Source organism: Misgurnus anguillicaudatus, chromosome 8, assembly GCF_027580225.2.
Source record: "Misgurnus anguillicaudatus chromosome 8, ASM2758022v2, whole genome shotgun sequence".
Taxonomy (NCBI): domain Eukaryota; kingdom Metazoa; phylum Chordata; class Actinopteri; order Cypriniformes; family Cobitidae; genus Misgurnus; species Misgurnus anguillicaudatus.
Window position 1 is genome coordinate 26750593 of NC_073344.2, and position 20785 is coordinate 26771377.

The following is a 20785-nucleotide window of genomic DNA, read 5'->3' on the forward strand; positions in this document are numbered from 1 at the left end:
TTTCTCTCATAAAAAAATGTCACAGCAAACATCACAGAGTTCTACTTAGACAAACAAGCGCGACGCAGTGACTAATATCTCCGGTCACAGATAACTAATGGGGAGGATTAAAAGTTGGGACTCAGGCTGGTCTAGGGTTTAAACCTCTTAGGCCAAGGCCTAGATTTCAGGCCCATGCAGGGCTCTACTACTGATGGCACGTGGATCTTGGCGATGTCTTTCTTTTCTGGGCTTGATTGTGAAGATTAAATGACAGTCTATGGGGCATTATGATAAAATTGTCATTTTGGGGTGAACTAACCCTTTAAGGTCTTACTAAACAAACTAGAAAGTTCCAGGCAGGTGTGTTCAGGCAAGTAAGAGCTACCACCGGCCCTCTATACGGAGTTTGAGTACTCCTGATGTAGACAATGCGAGTTGATTACATCGCGATTGTCAAGCAGCATTGCAACTCGCCACATTAATGTAGAATGTTCACATTTGTGTCCATCAAACTCCAAAAATGATTTGTGAAAAGAAGAAGTATTTTCCTTCTTTAATTTGTAAAACATTTACTACATGGAAGACATTAAGGTTATTTTGCATGGAAACTCAACTATTGGTTTATATTGCAAAGTGAACAGAAACCGGTCATACCGCCCATCCCTAATGAGAGCTTATTGGTACCACAGGATGGATGGAGAGATGGATGGATGAGGAGAAAAATGAAGGGATTTAGTGTGACAGAATCTCATCAGCTGTGTCAGTGCGTGGGAAAGTGTTAATGATCATGAAAGATATGGAGTAGAAAGGAGGAGAAATGGCGAGCACTGGGAAGGGAATGTCATTTCTGTCAGTACTCTGTGGTCCTTAGCGACTACTACAGACATGAGATATATAAAAATGGTGATTGGTTTTTATAAAGCTGATTTTTCCATGCCTCTGTTGCATAATATATCAGGACAGACCTCGGGGAAGAGATGCCGTTAGGCTAGCCGCAAACAGACGCCGCTAGCAGGATGCGTTCGGCCGAGGGCTGCCGTCGTCTCCGAAATGGGGCTAATGCATCTCGGTTCCCTCCAAAAATAACACGCTAATCAGTGCAAAAGAGCGAAAGACCACAGTTTGTAAAGCTTGAGGGGGCTGGAGTTTAGCTCTCAGGGGATTGTGGGATTGATCAGGAATGAAGCCGTACATACACAAACTTACCATGAGCCAGGAAACGGCGTGACGACACGCGAGCAGTTACCGTGGAGACTGACAACAATAACAACAACAACACAGAAATCGTCAAAGGGAACAGAAAAGAAAAAGTAAAAAAAATGAACAACGAAAAGCAAACAAAACAATGCAAAGAATGTGTGAACAACCAGAAAAGAGAGCAAGAGGGATTAGATTGGAAAAACCAACAAACAAAATCAAAAGAAAGGGGGCAAATTGTGAGGCAGACAATCACACACTGATTCAAAAACAACAAGACAAATCTTCAGGTGATCAAATCTGTCTGTTGGTGTGCTAAAGAGCCTGCGGCCGCATTCGTCTGTTTCATAAAGGAGGGAGGAGGAGAAAAGGGACGTATGATTAGAGAAACTCAAACAAACACTCGCAGGGTTAATGGTGTGAGTCTGAGTCAAAGCTGGAACTATGAGTGAAGTTTACAGGGACGTCTAAGAGCCGTTAGTGAGAGTAACATGCCGAACAAATGACATCACTTGAGGGAGGGGCCTAGACAGTGACATCAGAGGTAAAAAATAGAGACATGGACAGGAAGTGATGCAACAGACAGGAAACAGTGAGAGCAGTGCTGGAGAGACAGACTGGCCAGAGAGAGAGAGAGAGAGAGAGAGAGAGAGAGAGAGAGAGAGAGAGAGAGAGAGATAAGTGAAGAGATTGATTTGGGTATCACTCTCTTCACACATCTCCCCTCACGTAACAAAACATTAGGGTGTTATTACATACAACACAGTATCATGATAAATTCAACTTCTCTTCAATTATTCACATGAAAGGAATCTGAGTAAACACAATGGCATTCAAAGCAAACAAATTAATTGAATTTGAAACTGATCTGCTTACAAATGTGCTGCCCAGATTAAACCCATTTCCTTCTTTTGAATGAATCTGACAGTTCGTAATGGCGTATGGCCTCTATCAGACTCATGCAAACCCAAACCAAGCTCCACTGCGCTATGGGCTGCGTCCGATCCCATGCACAAACAGCCATAGACACCAGGGGGAGCCACAGAGCAACTTCACAGGCATCATGCATCTAACGACAGGGGTGTCAAAGACAGTTATACAAATTAAGCAGGACAGATAAACTACTTTAAAACACATCTCGCCATTCTCATGCAGGTCTGTAGATGACATAGAAGACAAATCAGGAAAAAAATTTTGTCTTCTTAAAAACAACCCCTATATAGAAAAGGGATTAGATTACTTTGATCCAACTTTTTACAGTGCATCAGTAAACATTAATAACACTGACTTGTTATTAATGTTTACTAATGCACTGTAAAAAGTTGGATCTACTTAAAAAAATTACTTCAATTAACTAAATTTTCTCTCAACTTTTGCTTTTACAGTGTGTCTAATGCTATATGCAATGCACAAGTTGTGTAAGGATAAAAATGAAATGATTACATTTCCTGTGCTCATAAACATTATAAATCCACAGATAATAAACTATTTAAACTATTGTCCAGTGTAATGTGGTGTTTTGTCTACGTTTTGACACCCCTGATCTATACACTAACATTGCCATTAGATCTGAAATAACCTAGACAGATTTAGAAATAAAATGATTTAGGCTAGTTTAAAACAAAGAAAGAAACGATTTTCCCCAGTCTATGAGAGACAAACGCAGGCAGCCGTCTCAGATATCATGCAGGAGGGTAAAAAAAACCCTCGAGGAGTTCGACTCAAACACCCAGAAAACCAGAAGGCCAAACACGCCTGGCTCATGAGGGAAAAACACACGTGGCTCCATGCAGCTCTCCACCGTACACACACAGCAAGCAACGAGCTTCTTTTCATCTCCCAGAATCACAGTACAAATCTACAAATGCACTAAAAAAACAAAGCCATTTCCTCACATTATGCACACAAACGCCATAAAAAAGGTACAACACCACAGTTGTGAAAAGCATTCAGAATCACCTAACGGTCTTTGTGTATCTTAAGAATCCAAGCAAATGTTTATGAACAAAAAAGCCATTCAAACCAGATAGAACAGAGACGGCATCAAATGCAGCACGCGATTGGCTAACAGATATATTTTGTGAGCATGCTCAGTACGGAATTGATCGTTGTTGAACTTAAATGTGGAAAAAAACGCATGCTGTTAATAACCAACACTCAGCCAGACGACAACCAATCACAGAACAGGCGAGAGAAACTGACACGGAGTCTATAATGGACTGCAGTCGAGATGCAACCATGCATTGCTAAGCTCACACACACAGCTAAACATCTCGAGTAGTAAGAAGACACTTGTGTTGTAAATCGGATGGCAGAAAGAGACAGAATCTCACCTCGATCTTTCGTCCTTCTACGATGGTTCCGTGAAGTCTCTCCCGGGCTTTCTCGGCATCTGCGCTGGTCTCGAACGTCACAAACCCAAAACCCTGAAGCAAAGAGGTGAGAGGACGAGACACTCGACCCTTTAATCGCATTCCTATTTCACTCAATCGCTCTAATACTCAAGCTTAACATCATTTCGTGTGAGGAACAGACCCATAACTCAATAAAGATCATCGTCCTTCCTGCTGAACAACTTAAATCTCTTTTATTCAAACGTGTTACCATCAGCCACAAAACACAGGACCCAAGTCTTTTATTTTAAACTGGCGTGTGCCATTTTTAAGTGTCAAAGAGCACAAATTAATTATAAGAGATCTGGTGTAGAAGGAATAATTGATGACGTGCCGTTGAATTATTGGAAAATAACGCAGACCCAAGGTGGTAATGCGGCATGACGCGAAGCAGAGTTACACTGCGGGTGTGCATTATTTTCGAACAATTCAAAGGACCGAAGTCAATTATTCCTCTTATACCACAGTTACCACAGACATTGCTCTGGTGGTTATTTAAGACATTTGACAGATCAGGTGTGCGTTTTACAGAAAAATGATCAACACCCGTGGAACATTTCTCAAACAATCAGAATAAAGCATTAAACAGACCTGTTGTATAAAGAATAACAACTAACAAGATGGGGTCTTCTTCACAACCAAACTAAAGCAAAAGATTTAAAACGGTGCGTACGTTGCTTTAACGCAGAAGCTTTTAACTTTGGCCATCGACATCCATTTTTCGGCAAAGTTTAGGTTTGACGCTGATTAAACTCGTTTGCCTGTAACTTTGTTGTATTTCTAAAGGCCTCGACTAACTTACTCTGGTGAGTTTGATCAGGGTTGAAGCTCGAGGGCCAGAGCTGAGAATCTCTGCTTTAAAGCCATAAAACCCAATTAGATAAAAGTACTCAATTTAAGTGTCTTACCTTTGACCCTCTTTCATTGAAAATGATCTCCACATCCAGAATCTTTCCAAATTGCTATAAAAACAATAAATAAAAAGATGCATAAACTGTGCAGCAAATGTGCTCTTAAAGAGCAAAGCACACAGCTGTTTCCATTTTATGTAAAAGATGGCACTGTATCAAAAACAAAACACTAATGTGGCATTACAGCTTTGATCACCAGGGGGCAGAATTGGCCCTTGTTCTCATTACGGTTATGACACAATGTCGTTTCAAGAATCCTAAATCTAACAAAGCATCCAGTACCCCAAACATCTGCCGCAGGTCCGGGTCTCTGAAGCGAAAGGGGATGTTAGAAACGTGGAGGCGTTTCGGGGTGCCTTTAGCCTCTGAAGATTCATCACTGCCCGAAGCGCTGATAGGAACCAACTGAGTCTCTGTCTGAGGAGAGCTGTCTGACAGCTGACAGACACAGACAGAAAAAAAGAGAGAAAGAGACAGGCCTTACACACAAATCTGCACAGGTGAAATAAAACGGACGAGGTGCCAACCAAGACCTTTGTCACATAAACTAGACCATCAGGCAGTCATTTAAAACCAGTTGTTGTATGTCCTCCAAATGGTGCGAGTGATCAGAAGTCACCATATGCTCATGGAGGGGGGTTAGCACTTACTTGGGGATTGCTCGGGATAGAGGGGGTGCTGACTACCGCCGGGGTCTCCGTTTGCCCCTGCCCCCCTGCAGGGTAATTACTGCCTCCCCCAAACTCCAATGCGAGACCGTTCTGAGGGGGAGGGGGAGGAGGGAAGCTGGAAAATGGAGGAGCAAGACCCTCCTGAGCCACCATTGCGTCCTGTGACCCCTGGGAGAGAGAGAGAGAGAGAGAGAGGCAGAGAAAGAGAAATATTAATTGACGTCTCGTCAGGATATACAGAATAAAAATCGAGCGAGTGGGAAAAGGAAAACATCACCAGGAACAGAGGAGAAATTAAATGAACTGGAATGGAGAGACAGACAGACAGACATCACAGTTAATGTGCTAATGTCTCTAATGCAAGAATTCCTCTCACAAATGGCACTGAAGATGTATTTCTGTCTTTCTGGTGACAAGAGGATTCAGGCGGCTGTTTAAATATTCATGAGTCCCTCATTATTAATGTAGTGACCAGTACAGATGGACAGAGAGGAAGTTAACTCAATAACAGAGTCTGAAAGCTCAGGTTTTCCACCAACTCTGGATGATGAATTTAATTTGATCAAATGTAGAGAATCTATTTGATTATTGTAAATGTTGATTTAATATTAAGACTCATCTGAGCAAAACTTCTGATTCAAATATTCACTTCAGTTCATGACCTTACATACTTCAGTACATATTGCCAAAGTATAGTTGTTCCCCATGTTTCAACAAAACATTATACACAGCGGTTTCCCTACCAATATATTAGGGGGGTGCCAACCGGGTTTTTACCACTTATTTGCATGACGCATCAATCGTTTTCTGTCACCATGCGCTCAGTTAATCTGGGTTAACGCAGCACCGCAAGTCAAAATCGCTCAGAATCACGAGAAGGCGCGGGGTCATTAGACTTTACAGAGGAGGAGGAGAACAAAGCTCTTATGCTACGTACACACCAAACGCGGGGCATTGCGTTACTCGCTCTAGAATACTCAAGTTGAATATTTTCAAGTTGGGCGAAGACGCGTTTGAGTCGAATAATGTGTGTTTTTTTTTGCATTGCCACACGTCTGGTCGCGTCTTTGCATTGACTTTGCATTGACTTTGTATGTAATCTACTTGCACAAACTGTTGAAGTCTGTTGAAGTTGTGAACTACAGCTTTGTGTAGTAAATGCTGCTCCATCTGAAAGCAGGTGATGACAATTTACTACTTATCAAAAAACCGACTGACTACCGAATAATACAACCGTACTAGTGATTGTTTTCCAATTTAAAAGACATCTATACTTTGCTGATACTGTCTATTGTACCTTTTGTTGTATATTGAGTTTTTTTTTATTAGTCAATGAGGTTGTATAATTCCTTGATTCATGACTTTCTAAAATTTTGATCAACTGTGCATGACGTGTAACAAATGCATATAGTTTATGTAGATAAGTCTATTTGTCTATTATCAAAGTATTTCTCCGTAATAAAGTCATTTTGGTGAAAATGTGAATAATTACGTTGGCATGCGGATTCAAGTAGTGCCCGTAAATGTTCTTCTTGTACTCGTAAAGTCATTAGAAAGAAACACATGAACACCATGATTTAAGTGTTTGTGCCGGTGTCCGTCTACAACCCCCAAAGCTGTAACCCTGATACATCGCTATTAAGCAGTATTATTTTTATACCTCTGATCATCAGTATCTTAAGGAAAACACATGTAAGCATTTTTTCAAACACTGTTGTGTATGCTGTCATGATGTATTCATCTTTTCACATTACGGTAATGAAAAGAAATATGATGGAAACTGACAAGCTCATAGTCGATCTACATAACATCACATCACTACAGAGACGGGAGAGTGGAGGGGGGGTCAGGGTGGAATGGTGCATTCCTGCTTCCAGCATCCGACATCTCTTCCCTACATGGCAACGTGGTGAATAGAGAAAGAGAGAGAGAGCGAGCACTGAACGAGATACAAACAGTATTTATAGCTCAGAACTATAATGCAGGACTGCACAGAACGCTCTGCATGATTTAAACGTCTATCATTCGTTTTTCATCTTGCATGTTACATATTTTGGGTCATCTGATGATGCTTTAAGTTCCATTTTAACCATATTTTCTGTCTAAACAGCACTAAGTCGTTAATAGACTCAATGTTGTAATTAAGCTGTATAAAATAACAAAAACAATTCGCTAATGAATTTAAATTCAAAATTGATTATAATCAATGAGCTTAATAATGTTATTTTGTCAATGAAAGACGAGTAGGACAGACTTTCTTCCGCTCATGTGTACACCAGACAGAGCGAGTGTTTCTGAACAGTGACTGCTTTAGTTACGGGTCAGCTGGCGTCCCGTTATCATCCATCCGTGCAGCTGTGACACGAGTCTACAGTAACACACAACTCATCCCTCCATCATCACTAAACACCGTATAGCATATAGATAAGACACTCGCAGTAAACCTGCTGCATACTACAGATGTATTTCATTTCATCACAATCCATTTTACTTTCATAATGGCACAACATATGCAGAAATGTAGTTTGTGGGATCTAAGCGCATCACACAGGAGGATCTCTTCATGCTTCATAAAACCCAGACGGAGCCTCTGCCCAGCTGTGCTGTCAGTCAGACCCAAGTGCCCAATTTATACTTCTGCATCAAATGTATGGCATAGCCTACGAATACTCTGCACACCATATGTAAATGCACCAAGTCTGTGTGGACAATGAGCACTGCGATTGGCCTGCTAGAAACCCCTCCATCAGGTCAAAACAAGCATTTCGGCTTGCGACATTAAAAACAAAGTTGGACCAAGTTGAGGAGTAATATTCAACATATCAGGCTGCAACAACAGCCGCTGTCTATTTGCTGCCACCACTGATGATGCTATTCCAACAAGATACACAACAAGATACTGCTTCTTCGACTTTTGTCTTGATATCGTTTGTACCAGCGGTCTGCATGTCCACGATGGACAATGATGCAGAAGTATAAATGGAAACTAGAGAATAAAACATCAATCGACCTTTAGATGCAGCTCATTGGCCAGCTTTAATCTGACTTCACTGCTGTCTCTTTTGGCAGGCATGACTTTTTACTTCCTACAAGTTCACTGTCCAATCAGTCCTGCAGTCGTCTGCGAGTCCAAAGGTTCTCGATTCAAATCTCCAAACAAACCACAAGTGCTTCTGTTTGAGTGTGAATGTTTGTCTGTCACACTCCACCCTCAGCACATGGGCTACAGCCAGGAAACTCGTTGATCTCGTTTGGATAGAGAACCGCGTCTTTACACAACGCACACAAACACACACACGCTAATGTGCACAAAATGTTTAAGAAAAAAAATCTTGATTGTGTAGTTCAAAAGTGTCATCGAATGGCAGATCAACTTCAAACACATCATTTTGTCATTCTGTATTTTTTGAGAAGCTCAGTTATGATCTGTATGTCCGGAATGAACATCGTCCCACGTGGTGTTTGATGGGAAAACATCTCTCGAACTCAACGTCAACCCTCAACTATTACACAAATAACAACACACCAAAAGCAAACTGATCCCACAACAGGCAAGTTCAACATACGTAGGACTCACTTATATGAGATTGTTTTAATTATTCTGGTTCCTACTAAAAAAAATTCTCTGTAAATTACAACTTTTATGAAAATATTATTTTCTCACTTTCGTTACAGTTTCTACTCAAACAACTCTTTGTTGTGCGTGTATCAGATGTCCCATATAGTGTTTTATAATGAAAGATGTGAAAAAATATAGATTTCTATTTAACAATGTTAGCCATGAGCAATACATTCATAGAAGTATGTGTGTGTATCGAATGTCCTACACAATACTTTACAGTAAACAGACAGACACAGATAGAGAGAGCTGTGTAGTATACAGTTTCTTATTTCTAAGTAAAAGTACGCATAAATCCACAGTAATGTTTTGATCTATCATTAAACCTGTAGTTCATTGTTTCTCTCTAGGTTCAGTTTGGCAAAAATGTTTTTGTACAATTAACTGTATGTAATAACTTTTAGAAAATAAAACGAATAGGTTAAACTTTTATTGATGCTTCATCTAAAGTCATAACAAGGAAAAGTTGAAGCTTGAACTGCCTTGTTTAATCTTTTCTTGAAATGTTTGTAGAAGCAGCTTATTAGGACACTTATGACGCTTTTCCATTGCATAGTACCCCACGGTTTGGTTTAGTTTGGGTCAGCTTACTTTTGGGAGCTTTTCCATTAGGTGCAGTACGTAGTACCCGATAAATTTTTTCGTACCACCTTGGTTGCGGTTCCAAGCGACCCGAGCTGATACCAAACGTGACGCGAAAAACACAGTAAATCACTGATTGGTCTGAAAGAAACGTCACTAACAGCGTCATCGCTTAGCTTTATCTTTAGTGCTAGCTTGCTGTGTCTCGAGCAAACATGTTGTCATCTGTGCTCTGCAATAAGTTCCCAAACTCCCTTTTAGCGATGAAAAACATCCACATGTTGAGAATCAGGGACACCATAACAGTTTTTTCCAGACTTGCAGTTTCTGGCGGAACATTCGCGACGAGCACGTCAGCATTATATGCTTAAATGCAATTTCAATGAGGCTCAGCGGAGCGCCGGAAAGGGGTATAAACGGAGGTTGGAGCCAGCTGCAAATGGGTGGGTTAGCAGCAAGTGGGTGGAGCTTTAGCCGCAAGTGGGCTGTACAAACTTCCAGAGGATTCACCACTGTCCCATCTGAATCGTAAACTCCTCCTACTTGCAAATTTCTGAAATCCCTCCTACTTGCGGCATAAGCTCCTCCCACTTGCGGCATAAGGTCCTCCCACCTGCAGTCTCCAGGCTGCAGCGATATATACTTGGAGTGCCGTCGGCTGACGCCTCGGGTGTTTGAACAGAAACTGTCATGTGAGACAGAGGTAGTGATAAACGCGATGTGCAAATCTATTTGTGGTGGCCAATTTTAATTTTGTAGCGGACTGAGAAATAAATAAACGTATGGGAATATACAACGACGCTCTCCTCTCACTTGTATGATGTCACAGCTGTAGGCAGCGCAAATATAACGACACGCCTATAAATCCCTCCCACTGCGAAGTGATACTAAACTCAATGGAAAAGCTAACCACGCCAAAGTGAGGTGAGATGACCCGACCCAAACTAAACTAAACCGTGGGGTACTATGCAATGGAAAAACGCCAATAGATAGATATACATAGATGTCGCCTTGGGGTTCTAAGCATGCGTCAAAACCGCCGCCATCTTGGAACAGGGGTCTTGTCATAGGAAGTAGCTAGGTAACTAGGTAAGCTGTTATCTCTGCCTGTTCTTCGAATTCATGGACGATGCCGGACTTTTGTGCTGCGTATGGATATTAGGCCTACTAGCACTGTGCATTATAGTTAGAAAAAGTAGATTTTCAAAATATCAATTTTTTTCTGGACTTAATGCTAAATACATGTCTGACTGTTGGAACGAACCAAAAAACCTAGAAAATTGTACTCATGACGATTTATGGTGATTTTATTTCCGTTACACCATTGCCTACAATGACGCTCATGCATGGCTCCCCTGTTTCTTCTTCTTCCTTCATGTCTTTACGCCATTCCAGCATCTACAGCTATATTCATGGCAAGAAGTTAATCCAAACACAAGTTTTATTCAAGGTTGGGGGAGGGACAATTTGGCATCTCCAATCTGCCTTACTTGCATGTTTTTGGCCGGGAGGAAACTGAAGTACCCGGAGTAAACCCACACTGACACAGGGAGAACATGCAAACTCCACACAAAGATGCCACCTGCCCTAGTTGGGGCTCGAACCGAGGACCTTCTCCGCTGTTTCAAGATGGCGGCTCCATTTCGTTCCAATGAACTGCCGTAGCCAAGGCGACATCTAGTGTACATATCTATGATTAGGACCTTAAGTTAAGTTTTAAGGATAAGCACCCTTTAGAGGCCAGCAGCTTATGACCTATGGTAATGTTTTATGGATGTTTGCGTGTAATTTGACAAACAAGGCATTGAATTTCCTTCATTTTAAAAAGTAGAAACAGTTTTATAAACATTTATTAAAAATATTTTGTAAAGCCGAACCCCACCCTTGCCCTGAACTCAACCATTTCTCAAGCGCATAAAACAACAAGCGAGTAAAAGTACAGTCACTGGTATTTATTGCATATAATGCATCTGTAGGTCATATGCACAAATGACCTAAACACTTGTATGGGTTGGAGGATAGGCTGTGTAAAATGCAGCAATCTGAGTATTACATGCATTCAGATAAAGCTCATATTAAGTGAGAAAACACAGATGGATTTGTACAGGTGGTAATGGATACTGTGCATGTGTTAGATATATAAAGATTTGCCTTTATAAAGCAGCTGTGTGTGTGTGTGCGTGTGTGTGCATGGCAGGTAAATGTCTCTCCCACCCTTCAGGCCAAATGTTGGGTGGGGTTCAAATACCTGAACTTCTCTCAAGAGCTGCTAATAAATAAAAACCATCTGCAGTCTTTCTTTAATTGTTCAACTACTGAGTTTTACTTTGTGTGTCCAAAATAAACTGCACACATAAACACTTCACACAATTTACGCACACATTGACATTTAGATTTGAAGTCAAACAACTAATTTAATTTGTGCACAAACAGAGAGAGAGAGAGAGAAAGAGAGAGAGAGAGTGAGAGAGAGATAAAGAAAGAAAGAGAGAGAGAGATTTGTTTATATCTGATGCATACACACATACATCTGCATTTATAGTGTGTAGGCTTCTGCACTTTTCCAAAGCTTTTGACTGTCACCTTTAAAAATCAATGTACAGTCCCTACCCCCCCCCAATCAATTCCTGCTTTTAAAGAAACACTAAGATAACAGCTGCTTGGACCCTCGGGAAACCACATGAGAGGGGGAGGGAGAGAGAGAGAGAGAGAGAGAGAGAGAGAGAGAGAGAGACTAAGAATAAAGATTGATTTGTATGGCTGCAGTTTAATAGCAAATGCTGTGTATGAGAAAGAGACAGAATGAGAGATGAAGACAGACAGATGAAGGAGGACTGTTGTTAGGCACCTGGCCCTTTCACTCAAGAGACAGCTGGAGAAACACACGAGAAACACATGAGACTTTCTCTGCCTTCATTAGTGTCACACACACACACTACATTATTCAAACGCACTTAACAAAAATAAAGGCATCTTACTGGAGGATAACGGCGAATAAAACACAGGCGAGTCTCTTCTGCACAAACACACGGTCAATGAATGACACTGCAGCAACATGAATGATTTAAAGCACAGAAACACTCACCGATAACACAGGAGGGTAAAAGAGTCCCATCATCCTACTCCAAACTAACTACACAACAAGACTGTGTGTGTTTCACTCTTACATGTGCTTACTGTCCCTCTGTATGTGACTGACACATCTAAATCTCTCTCGGCTTTAGATCGTGTGTATTCATGTCTTCTGTCCTCCTGCAGGACGACTCTCTCTTCACTCCTCCCCCTGTCTGTCTCTCTCTCTCTCTCTCTCTCTCAACCCTAACCGTAAAGACACGTGCCGTATTTAAAGTCATGCACTTTGTAGGTTTTCCGCAGCATCAGAAGCATGCATATAATCTGTGATTTCTCTTTCGCAAAACATCTTTATGAGATTTTTGTTCTTGCGTGTATTTTAGTTCATGATAAGAGTTGGGTGTGATGCTCTGTTCTGTCAGGCTGGTGAATGATTTCAGCTTCAGCGCTGATGGTGTTGATCTCCCAGATCTCTGCTTCAGTCCAGTTTAAAGACATTTCTCATTGTGAATGTTGATCTGCGTTTGTTTCAACCATAACTTCTTGTTGCGATGACTCGTGCGCTCCTTACGTCATTGTTTCTGCCTCTTGTTCACACAGAAAGCCTTCTGTGAATGTTATTACTGTAGATCCTCTTTATGGGAGCGATCCCAGAACATTTACAGGAAGTGTTAGTATCCACACTGAAGCCTCCTTGACAATTTTAGGAACATTTTCTGGGACCAAAGTGCTGTGTGAATGAGGTCTCACTTTTGCGCTCTCCAGAATAGTTTTATTGACAAGATAAAAAGTGTATTTTATTTATTTTTAAAAACATAAATACATATTTACAAACACATTCCACATAAAAAGTAAACGTACTATTATAAAACCTCACACCCCTTCTCCCAGATTGTTTTAGATGCTGATTGGTCTCTGCAGCACCAATGAAGTTGAACAAACCCGTCTCCCTATTTATTTATTTATCAATAAACGCCATTACAGCATGTATGATTATATTCATGCCGAGAACTGTTAATCCAAACACAAGTTAATAAAGGACAATTTAGCATCTCTAATTCAGTTGTATGTTCACCTGTATGTCTTTGGACTGTGTGGTTAGTTTGGGTCAGCTTTCTTTTGAGAGATTTTCCACTGGGTGCAGTACATAGTACCATATACTTTTTTCGTACCACCTCGGTTGAGGTTCCAAGCGATCCGAGCTGATACCAAACATGACGTGAAAACACTGTAGAAACACTGTCGCTATAATGTAAAAGATTAGCTTTACCTCAGTGCTAGCTTGCGCTGTCTCGAGCAAACATGTTGTCATCTGTGCTCTGCTATTTTAGCGATGAAAAACATCCACAGGTTGAGAATCAGGAACACCAGGACAGTTTTTTTCCAGACTTGCAGTTTGTGGCGGAACATTCGCGACGAGCACGTCAGCATTATATATGCTTAAATGCAACTTAAATGAGGCTCAGCGGAGCGCCGTCGACTGATGCCACAGGTGTTTGTACAGAAACTGTCACAAGAGACAGAGGTAGTGATAAACGCGATATGCAAACATCTATTTGTGGTGGCCAATTTTAATTTTGTGGCGGACTGAGAAATAAATAAATGTATAGGAATGTACAGCGACGCTCTAACTTGTATGATGTCACAGCAGTAGGCAGCGCAAATATAACGACACGCCTATAAATCCCTCCCACTGCAAAGTGATACTAAACTCAATGGAAAGCTAACCACGCCAAAGTGAGGTGAGCTGACCCGACCCACTAAACTAAACCGTGGGGTACTATGTAATTAAAAAGCGCCATTACTTTACCGGTATGTGACACTTGATTGAATTTGATTCAACTCTTTGTGGTGGTTTGTAATTTTGGGGCGGATGTTTGATTAATTTGAGTATAATTGTCTCTTACAGCATTTCCATTGATGTATCTGACTGCGTTCCTCCTACATAACCTGCTCATACAGATCCACTTCAACACTTACATGTACTACAGCGACAGGATTAATAGCATAAATGTGACAGCAGGATTTTTATTGCATCACTGCATTCACAGTACATACAGCTTCAGTGAACAAATGAGCATCTCTGTCTTTTTCTCTCATGACGCCTGTAAAGCACCTCATCTAAACATGTACTTGTACTATCTGATCTGAAATACACTGCACCAATTACACTTGAACCCAAAAGTCTGGTGACCAGTGTCATCGCTTTAAGACCGCTTTAAGAGTATGTGTTTGTTTGAGGTTTCAACAACATGTTTACATTTTAACTTATTCAATTAAAATGCGACTCCCTGAACTTTGATATATCAAATTCAACTACATATTCAAAATAGTGCAAAACACATAAAAACATAGAAGAATTAACATGCTAACTAAAAACACTTTATCCTCTGTAGCTGTTTTTTGTTTTACTATTTGTTAATGTATTACCGTGCTAGGACAGCTCACCCCACACACGTTACTACACGTATAGACAGCATGTCATAGCAAAAGTCCTTTAGGAATGTCATGCTCTCGTTGTTGAATATGTATTAAATCATTCTATAGGTCTACGGTATATCATCATATATTTAACAATACAATCCAATCTTGATACAATATAATAAAACTAAGGCTGTCAATACATTCAAATATTTTATCTAGATTAATCACATAAATGTCACGAGTTAACTCGTCGTGACTAATCAGAACTTAATTGCACATTTATATCTGTTCTATATTTGCCTTCATTTAACACAATTCAAGTTTGTAATACTGTAATTAATTATGGGTGTGGACACATATGGATGCTTTATGCAAATGTACATTTATTATTAGCGAAAGAGTCTGCAAAATAATTGCGAAATAAATAGAGTTATAGATTTTTGAAGGTTAAAAAAATCACCACATCCCATACCTTAAATATTTCAGATCTGTCAGTCAGTGTGAGGAAGATTGTTTTCATGATTTATCTCTCTTAATAACTCTTTTAACATCAAGCAAGCACTGCACTTTATTTTCTCATTCCTGCATGTTTTAAAGCTGAACCCAAAATCTCAGACAAACAAGTGGATGGAGACACATCATTTGTATAAGATTTAGCATTTAGGACGTACACCTTACAAATAAAGATCATTTTAGACGTTTAATGACTATTTACGGTCTACGGCTGCATCTCAATTTATCCAACAAGGCCAAGGCTCAAACAGAAATTGCACATTGTATTAATTGCACGTTAATAAAATGAGTGTCGTTAAAATGAATTTACGTTATTGTGTTTTATTATTATTATTATTATTATTAATAACGCATTATTATATGATTAATGAAGGATGCTGTCCCACTACCTCAATGATCAGAATGAATAGGTTTAGGTAAAAAAAGATGTAGAAAAAGTCTAATTTAAGCGGCGGGTGATAAAGGGATAAAAATATGGATGGAGGATTACAGCAAAAAAGATCAAGAGTGAGATTAACAAACAACTGAACTCAACACACAAAATCTGCTGCTGATGCTACTCTAATCTAAAACATCATCATTATAAACACACTTCTGTCTTTTCCATCTGAGAAGTGTTTTGATCTTGTCAGCTGTTTTCAATGAGTCTGCACTAATATTTAATGCCTTTAGGCTGCTGTGAAATTCATTATAGAAAGTTTCTTGAAAGGTTAAAGAAATCTCAGGTGCACTAGTCAACTATTTTGTCCACTGAGGTTTGGTAAAGTTAAGTTTATGTCATGTATGAAGTACCGACCCTTCTATAATTAAACGCCTACTGAACCTTGACATTTCCACTGGAAAACTCCACTATGTTTGTAAACAAACCCCAATCACGTGATCATTGAGTGACTTTTCACATTTATCATCAACCGAGACCAAACTGCCTGATTTTGACTGAGACAAATGTGCTCAAGAAATCCTACATGAAAGAAGCAGACACAGACAGACAGACAGACAGACAGAAACTCCAATTGAAAATCAACCAAACAGTAAAGTGACTTAAACCCTCAATCAGAACTTCCAGAAATACTTTTGTTGTCTTGTAAACCTCCGTCTCTGGTGATCTGTCTCACTGTCCACCGACTTCACAAGCAGTATATTAAACTCATGCACGCTGGCTCCACATCTCCAAGTAAAACTTGTAGTTGTCATACACATTATGAAAAAACATATAGTCACAAGACAAAACAGCCACTGATCAATGTCACTGTTAATATAACGGTTATGTTATGCAGGTCCATACTGAAAAAACACACAAACTTACCACTCAGAAACGTCCACTAACAATCTCCAAACAATTGATTATTCCTCAAAATCTGATACAGACTCAAACATAAGATCTGTTTATACACACACACACACACACACACACACACACACACACACACACACACAGAAGGAGAAACAGCCAATCAGAGCAGAGCTCAACATTATTATTCATGACCCTTTCAAATAAGATAATAACAGACCATTTCATTCCAAAGGCAAATCCTAGGGTTGTAAATGGACATGAAAAACTGACTCTGGATAATTTTTGCACTTAATAAAGCCACAAACTTTCTATGTAGATATCAGAGAAGAATTTAACAGATTATTACAATGCATTCTTTGGCACCTTCAAAGTATTAATTTAAATCCAGCTCAATGTTTTCTGAAACCTCTCGCTCTCTCCGACTTTAATTGGGCTTCATGTTTAATTGGTCTTTAGTGGTGTATAACCAGATTACATGCACCTCACCGCTCCACCGGGCTTCAGTCTCATCTATTGTTTAGACATTAAAACAAGAGGACCACATAAGGGGACAAACAGCAGAGAGCGCGAGCGGACGGAGCACTCACGGTGTCAGAAGTTTTAGGGCAGGAATTAAAGTTTAATAGTTACTTATTACCAAAAGATCTGCTGTAGTTAATATTTATTGTAGATGAGCTTTAGCACTTATACCAGATAAACAGGAACATTTGAACATTATACTGCACTGACAACGAGGGCAAATGTTGTTGGCCAACTGCCTTTAAAAATTAAAGATGATTTAGATGAGATGTGCAGAGAATTAGTGGTGATCCCTGTTTTACTGTTACGTCTCTCTTCATATTTTCTTGATAACCCACCCATGAGAAGTTCAACCTGGAACTAATGTTTCTACTTCATTCCCCTGAGGGAACACTTAGGACTACGCACATCACGACTCCAGAATATGAGAGAGAGAGAGAACTAACTAACCAATTTCTTAAACCCTAGAAATAATCATTTGTGTTTGACTGAAAAAGTGTGAATCTCAAACATCTGCATCATTTCCCCACAAAACAATTAAAATAAACAATCAGATAATTAAAATAACATTCAAATAAATCACAAATGTAATTCTATAAGTAAACTACGCTAAAATTTAATAAAGCTTTTTTCCAAATCACCCTGAATCTGGTTTCTAAATCTTTTGTTCTGCAGATATTTGAGATTCAGATAAGATCTGAATAAACGGCTGTCCAAAGAATAAAGACAGAAACATCTGGAGTCCATGTGTGTGAAAAAGACCACTAGAGCGAGCGAGCGAGATAGATAGAGAGCGAGAGAAACAGAGCGAGGGAGAGAGCGAGTGACTCATACAGAACCACAGTCATGTGCCCCATTTCCTGAAGGATTGACGCGCTCTCCTGCCAACACTTTACTGAGCTGATTTTCAGTGGAAGAACTTCCAGATCTTTTGCGAGTCTAAATACAACGACTCCCTCAAACTTACTGACCTGAAACGTCCCGTTACAGGAAAACAACAGAATGAAGGCGATCACGGAGAGAAAGATGAGTGAGCAGATGGTCCGTATGAAAAGAGGGAGGAGTTCAGTCGAGAACAGCAGAGAGGAAAGATGAGACGAATGTTTCTCATATGAACCTAGATGAGACTTTAAACATGTCTGGAGTTTAATGCGCGCGCGTGTGTGTGTGTGTGTGTGTGTGTGTGTGTGTGTGTGTGTGTGTGTGTGTGTGTGTGTGTGTGTGAAAGTCTGAAACAAAGAGATGAAGGGCATAGCCGGATTTTATCAACAAAACCCCTCTGAATTATTAATTAGACCTTTTAGAAATGTTTAACAGCCTCTGATAGATCAAAATAATGTGAACTTCCGTTTAATGACACTGAAAGCTCAGTCACTGCGAGGGTTCACGTGCAGATATGAGTTTCTGGCCTCAGAAATGTCAAACCAACTCCTGATGATGTCACAAATTAAGACCAGAAACACAAACTACATCCCAAATCAACTGCCCATACTATTCCCTTAGGGGTGGTTTCCCGGACAGGGATTAGACTAGTCCTAGACTAAAATAAATTTACGAGTTGTCCAAACTGAAAACAACTTGCAGTGACATATTTTAAAATACATCAGTGCCCTTTATTTTGCCTCAAAATGCACACAAGTAATGTTTTTAGTAAGACACGTTTGTTAAAACGAGTTATTTTCCTAATTAAACTAAGGTCTAGTCCTGGATTAATCTCTGTCTGGGAAACCACCCCTTAAAGTTTTGCAAAGTATAACCATTACAGTGTGTAGCAAACGTTGTTGTCTACAACAGTGGCCACTTTTTGGTTTCCACCCCCCTTGTGTACGATGCATCTATTCGTGGCTCCCCTAAAGAAAATTTATGACATAAAACAAATCCAAAAGTTGATACAATGTAATTACCAAATGTAGTGTTGTTGGTTAGTAGCCTTATGTCTAGGTTTAATTACACAGAATTTATGGTAAATTAATTTATTTGATTAAATGTCAATGCAAGCGCCCAGTTCGAGAACTACCGGTCTACACAACACTATGATTCTTAATAATAGCACACATCAAAATGCATTTCAGCATTTCTTCGGTCTTCATTATTTCTAATGTAAAGTTGACTATATCGTTTAATTAAGTAATGCTTTGGCATAATTTGAATAATTCAGTGCAGTGTCCCTCCCCCTGCATTGACTTGTGGGTAATGTCCACTGTTAAGAGTCTGCATTGATTTGCACTTTGAATTTTCAACGGAAGCAGTAGCCCATCCGGTCCATTAAGCATATCATTTCAACATTATAATTTGGGACTATTTAGAGTAGATGAATTGGGACGCAGGGAGAGACATCAGACTTATTTTTAAGATTCCAAACTAAACACCACATCAGATGACGTAAGAGGCATGATATCAACCGAGACTTTGGTAGAAACTTAAAACGTGTGTCTGTGTTCTGTTATCTGTCGAAATAACCATCACCACCACACCCCGAATGTATTGCCACACTCATGGGGGTCAAAGTTCAAAGCTGCCATGGTAACAGATGTGTGCAATGGTATAAGGGTCATTACTGGAGATGTGGGGGTAAGTAGGGCAAATTACAGCCATGAAAAATATGTCTTCTGTACAGCAGCCATCATGTGGAGCTAATGTGGTGTATGCAGAGTCAGAATACATGACCCTTAAACAAAACACCAACATATAAAACCCAAACTGCAATCAAATGGTCACATTTTGTGATCATATTTTCTGCAGATGCAAAAAATTAGCGGTCACACTGGTGCCACTGCAAAACTGTGTAATACATATTTTTATTTTTAATACTGATAAATGTTCTGTTGCGCAAGCGATTATGTCTGTGGCGCATCCGGTAACTCTCTCCTCACCCCCATCATTCCCTCAGTTTATCAGGTATCCCCAGCTGCAGTAAAGCACGTGCACAGCTATGTGAGGTGAGCGATGTAAAGAATGGTTTGTGAGAATTTGTGCGATAAAGACAAAACAAAATGAGGCCAAAACGAACGAGTTTCGTGTATATGCAGTGTGGAGCTACTTCGGGAAACAAAAAATTTACAACTGCGTGTTCAAACTTTAAATGTTAAAACTATAAACCTCCTCAATGAGAGTACAAAACATGAGCTTTATATGACATGAAGCCTCCCCATGCATGCTGTGCTACTGAATCAGCCTATCATATTGCTTAAAAGGAGACGGCATTCACCAAATTTATGTATGGGATACTACAAAAAAAAAAAAAACGGTTACCTTACAAAAGTGTACGCAAACACCACCATATGCAGTCGATTTATAGTTGGGTTGATTGTGGATACAATGAAAAACACCACACATGAACATCTTTAACTCCATTTATATCTTTTATGATTGAAAGAAACTCATTATTTATTCGTAGCTAATTTGTCAAACTATTTAAAACAAATATGAAGGAATATAACATTATTATAGTTGAAATATTAAGAATAAAAATCTTTACTTAAAAGGTGTAGCGGAGGATTTTCTCGAATTTTAGAAAAGAACCGCCTTCTCCACTATTTTAAAAAATGCAATTGCGCAAGACTCCTGATTGACAACTTGGAGGACCAATAGTCTTGATGATCCACCCA

The 20785-nt window shown here is 39.8% G+C and overlaps 1 protein-coding gene and 1 pseudogene across 4 annotated transcripts in view; one reads left to right on the plus strand and one right to left on the minus strand.

Moving 5' to 3' along the window:
* The window catches only part of LOC141365605 (uncharacterized), a 251496-nt pseudogene that overhangs the window by 211385 nt on the left and 19326 nt on the right, over nt 1-20785 (plus strand).
* rbfox2 (RNA binding fox-1 homolog 2) overlaps nt 1-20785 on the minus strand; it is a 32089-nt gene that overhangs the window by 8617 nt on the left and 2687 nt on the right. For all 4 annotated transcript variants that reach the window (XR_008646398.2, XR_008646397.2, XM_055213616.2 and 1 more), the window contains exons 2-5: nt 5134-5322; nt 4766-4921; nt 4481-4534; nt 3513-3605 (exon numbers count right to left, since the gene is read on the minus strand). Coding sequence is in view for 2 of the 4 variants with exons in the window: in XM_055213616.2 (XP_055069591.1) it covers nt 3513-3605; nt 4481-4534; nt 4766-4921; nt 5134-5322 (492 nt within the window). In the remaining 2 variants the exon portion in view is untranslated. The remainder of the gene's footprint in view (nt 1-3512; nt 3606-4480; nt 4535-4765; nt 4922-5133; nt 5323-20785) is intronic.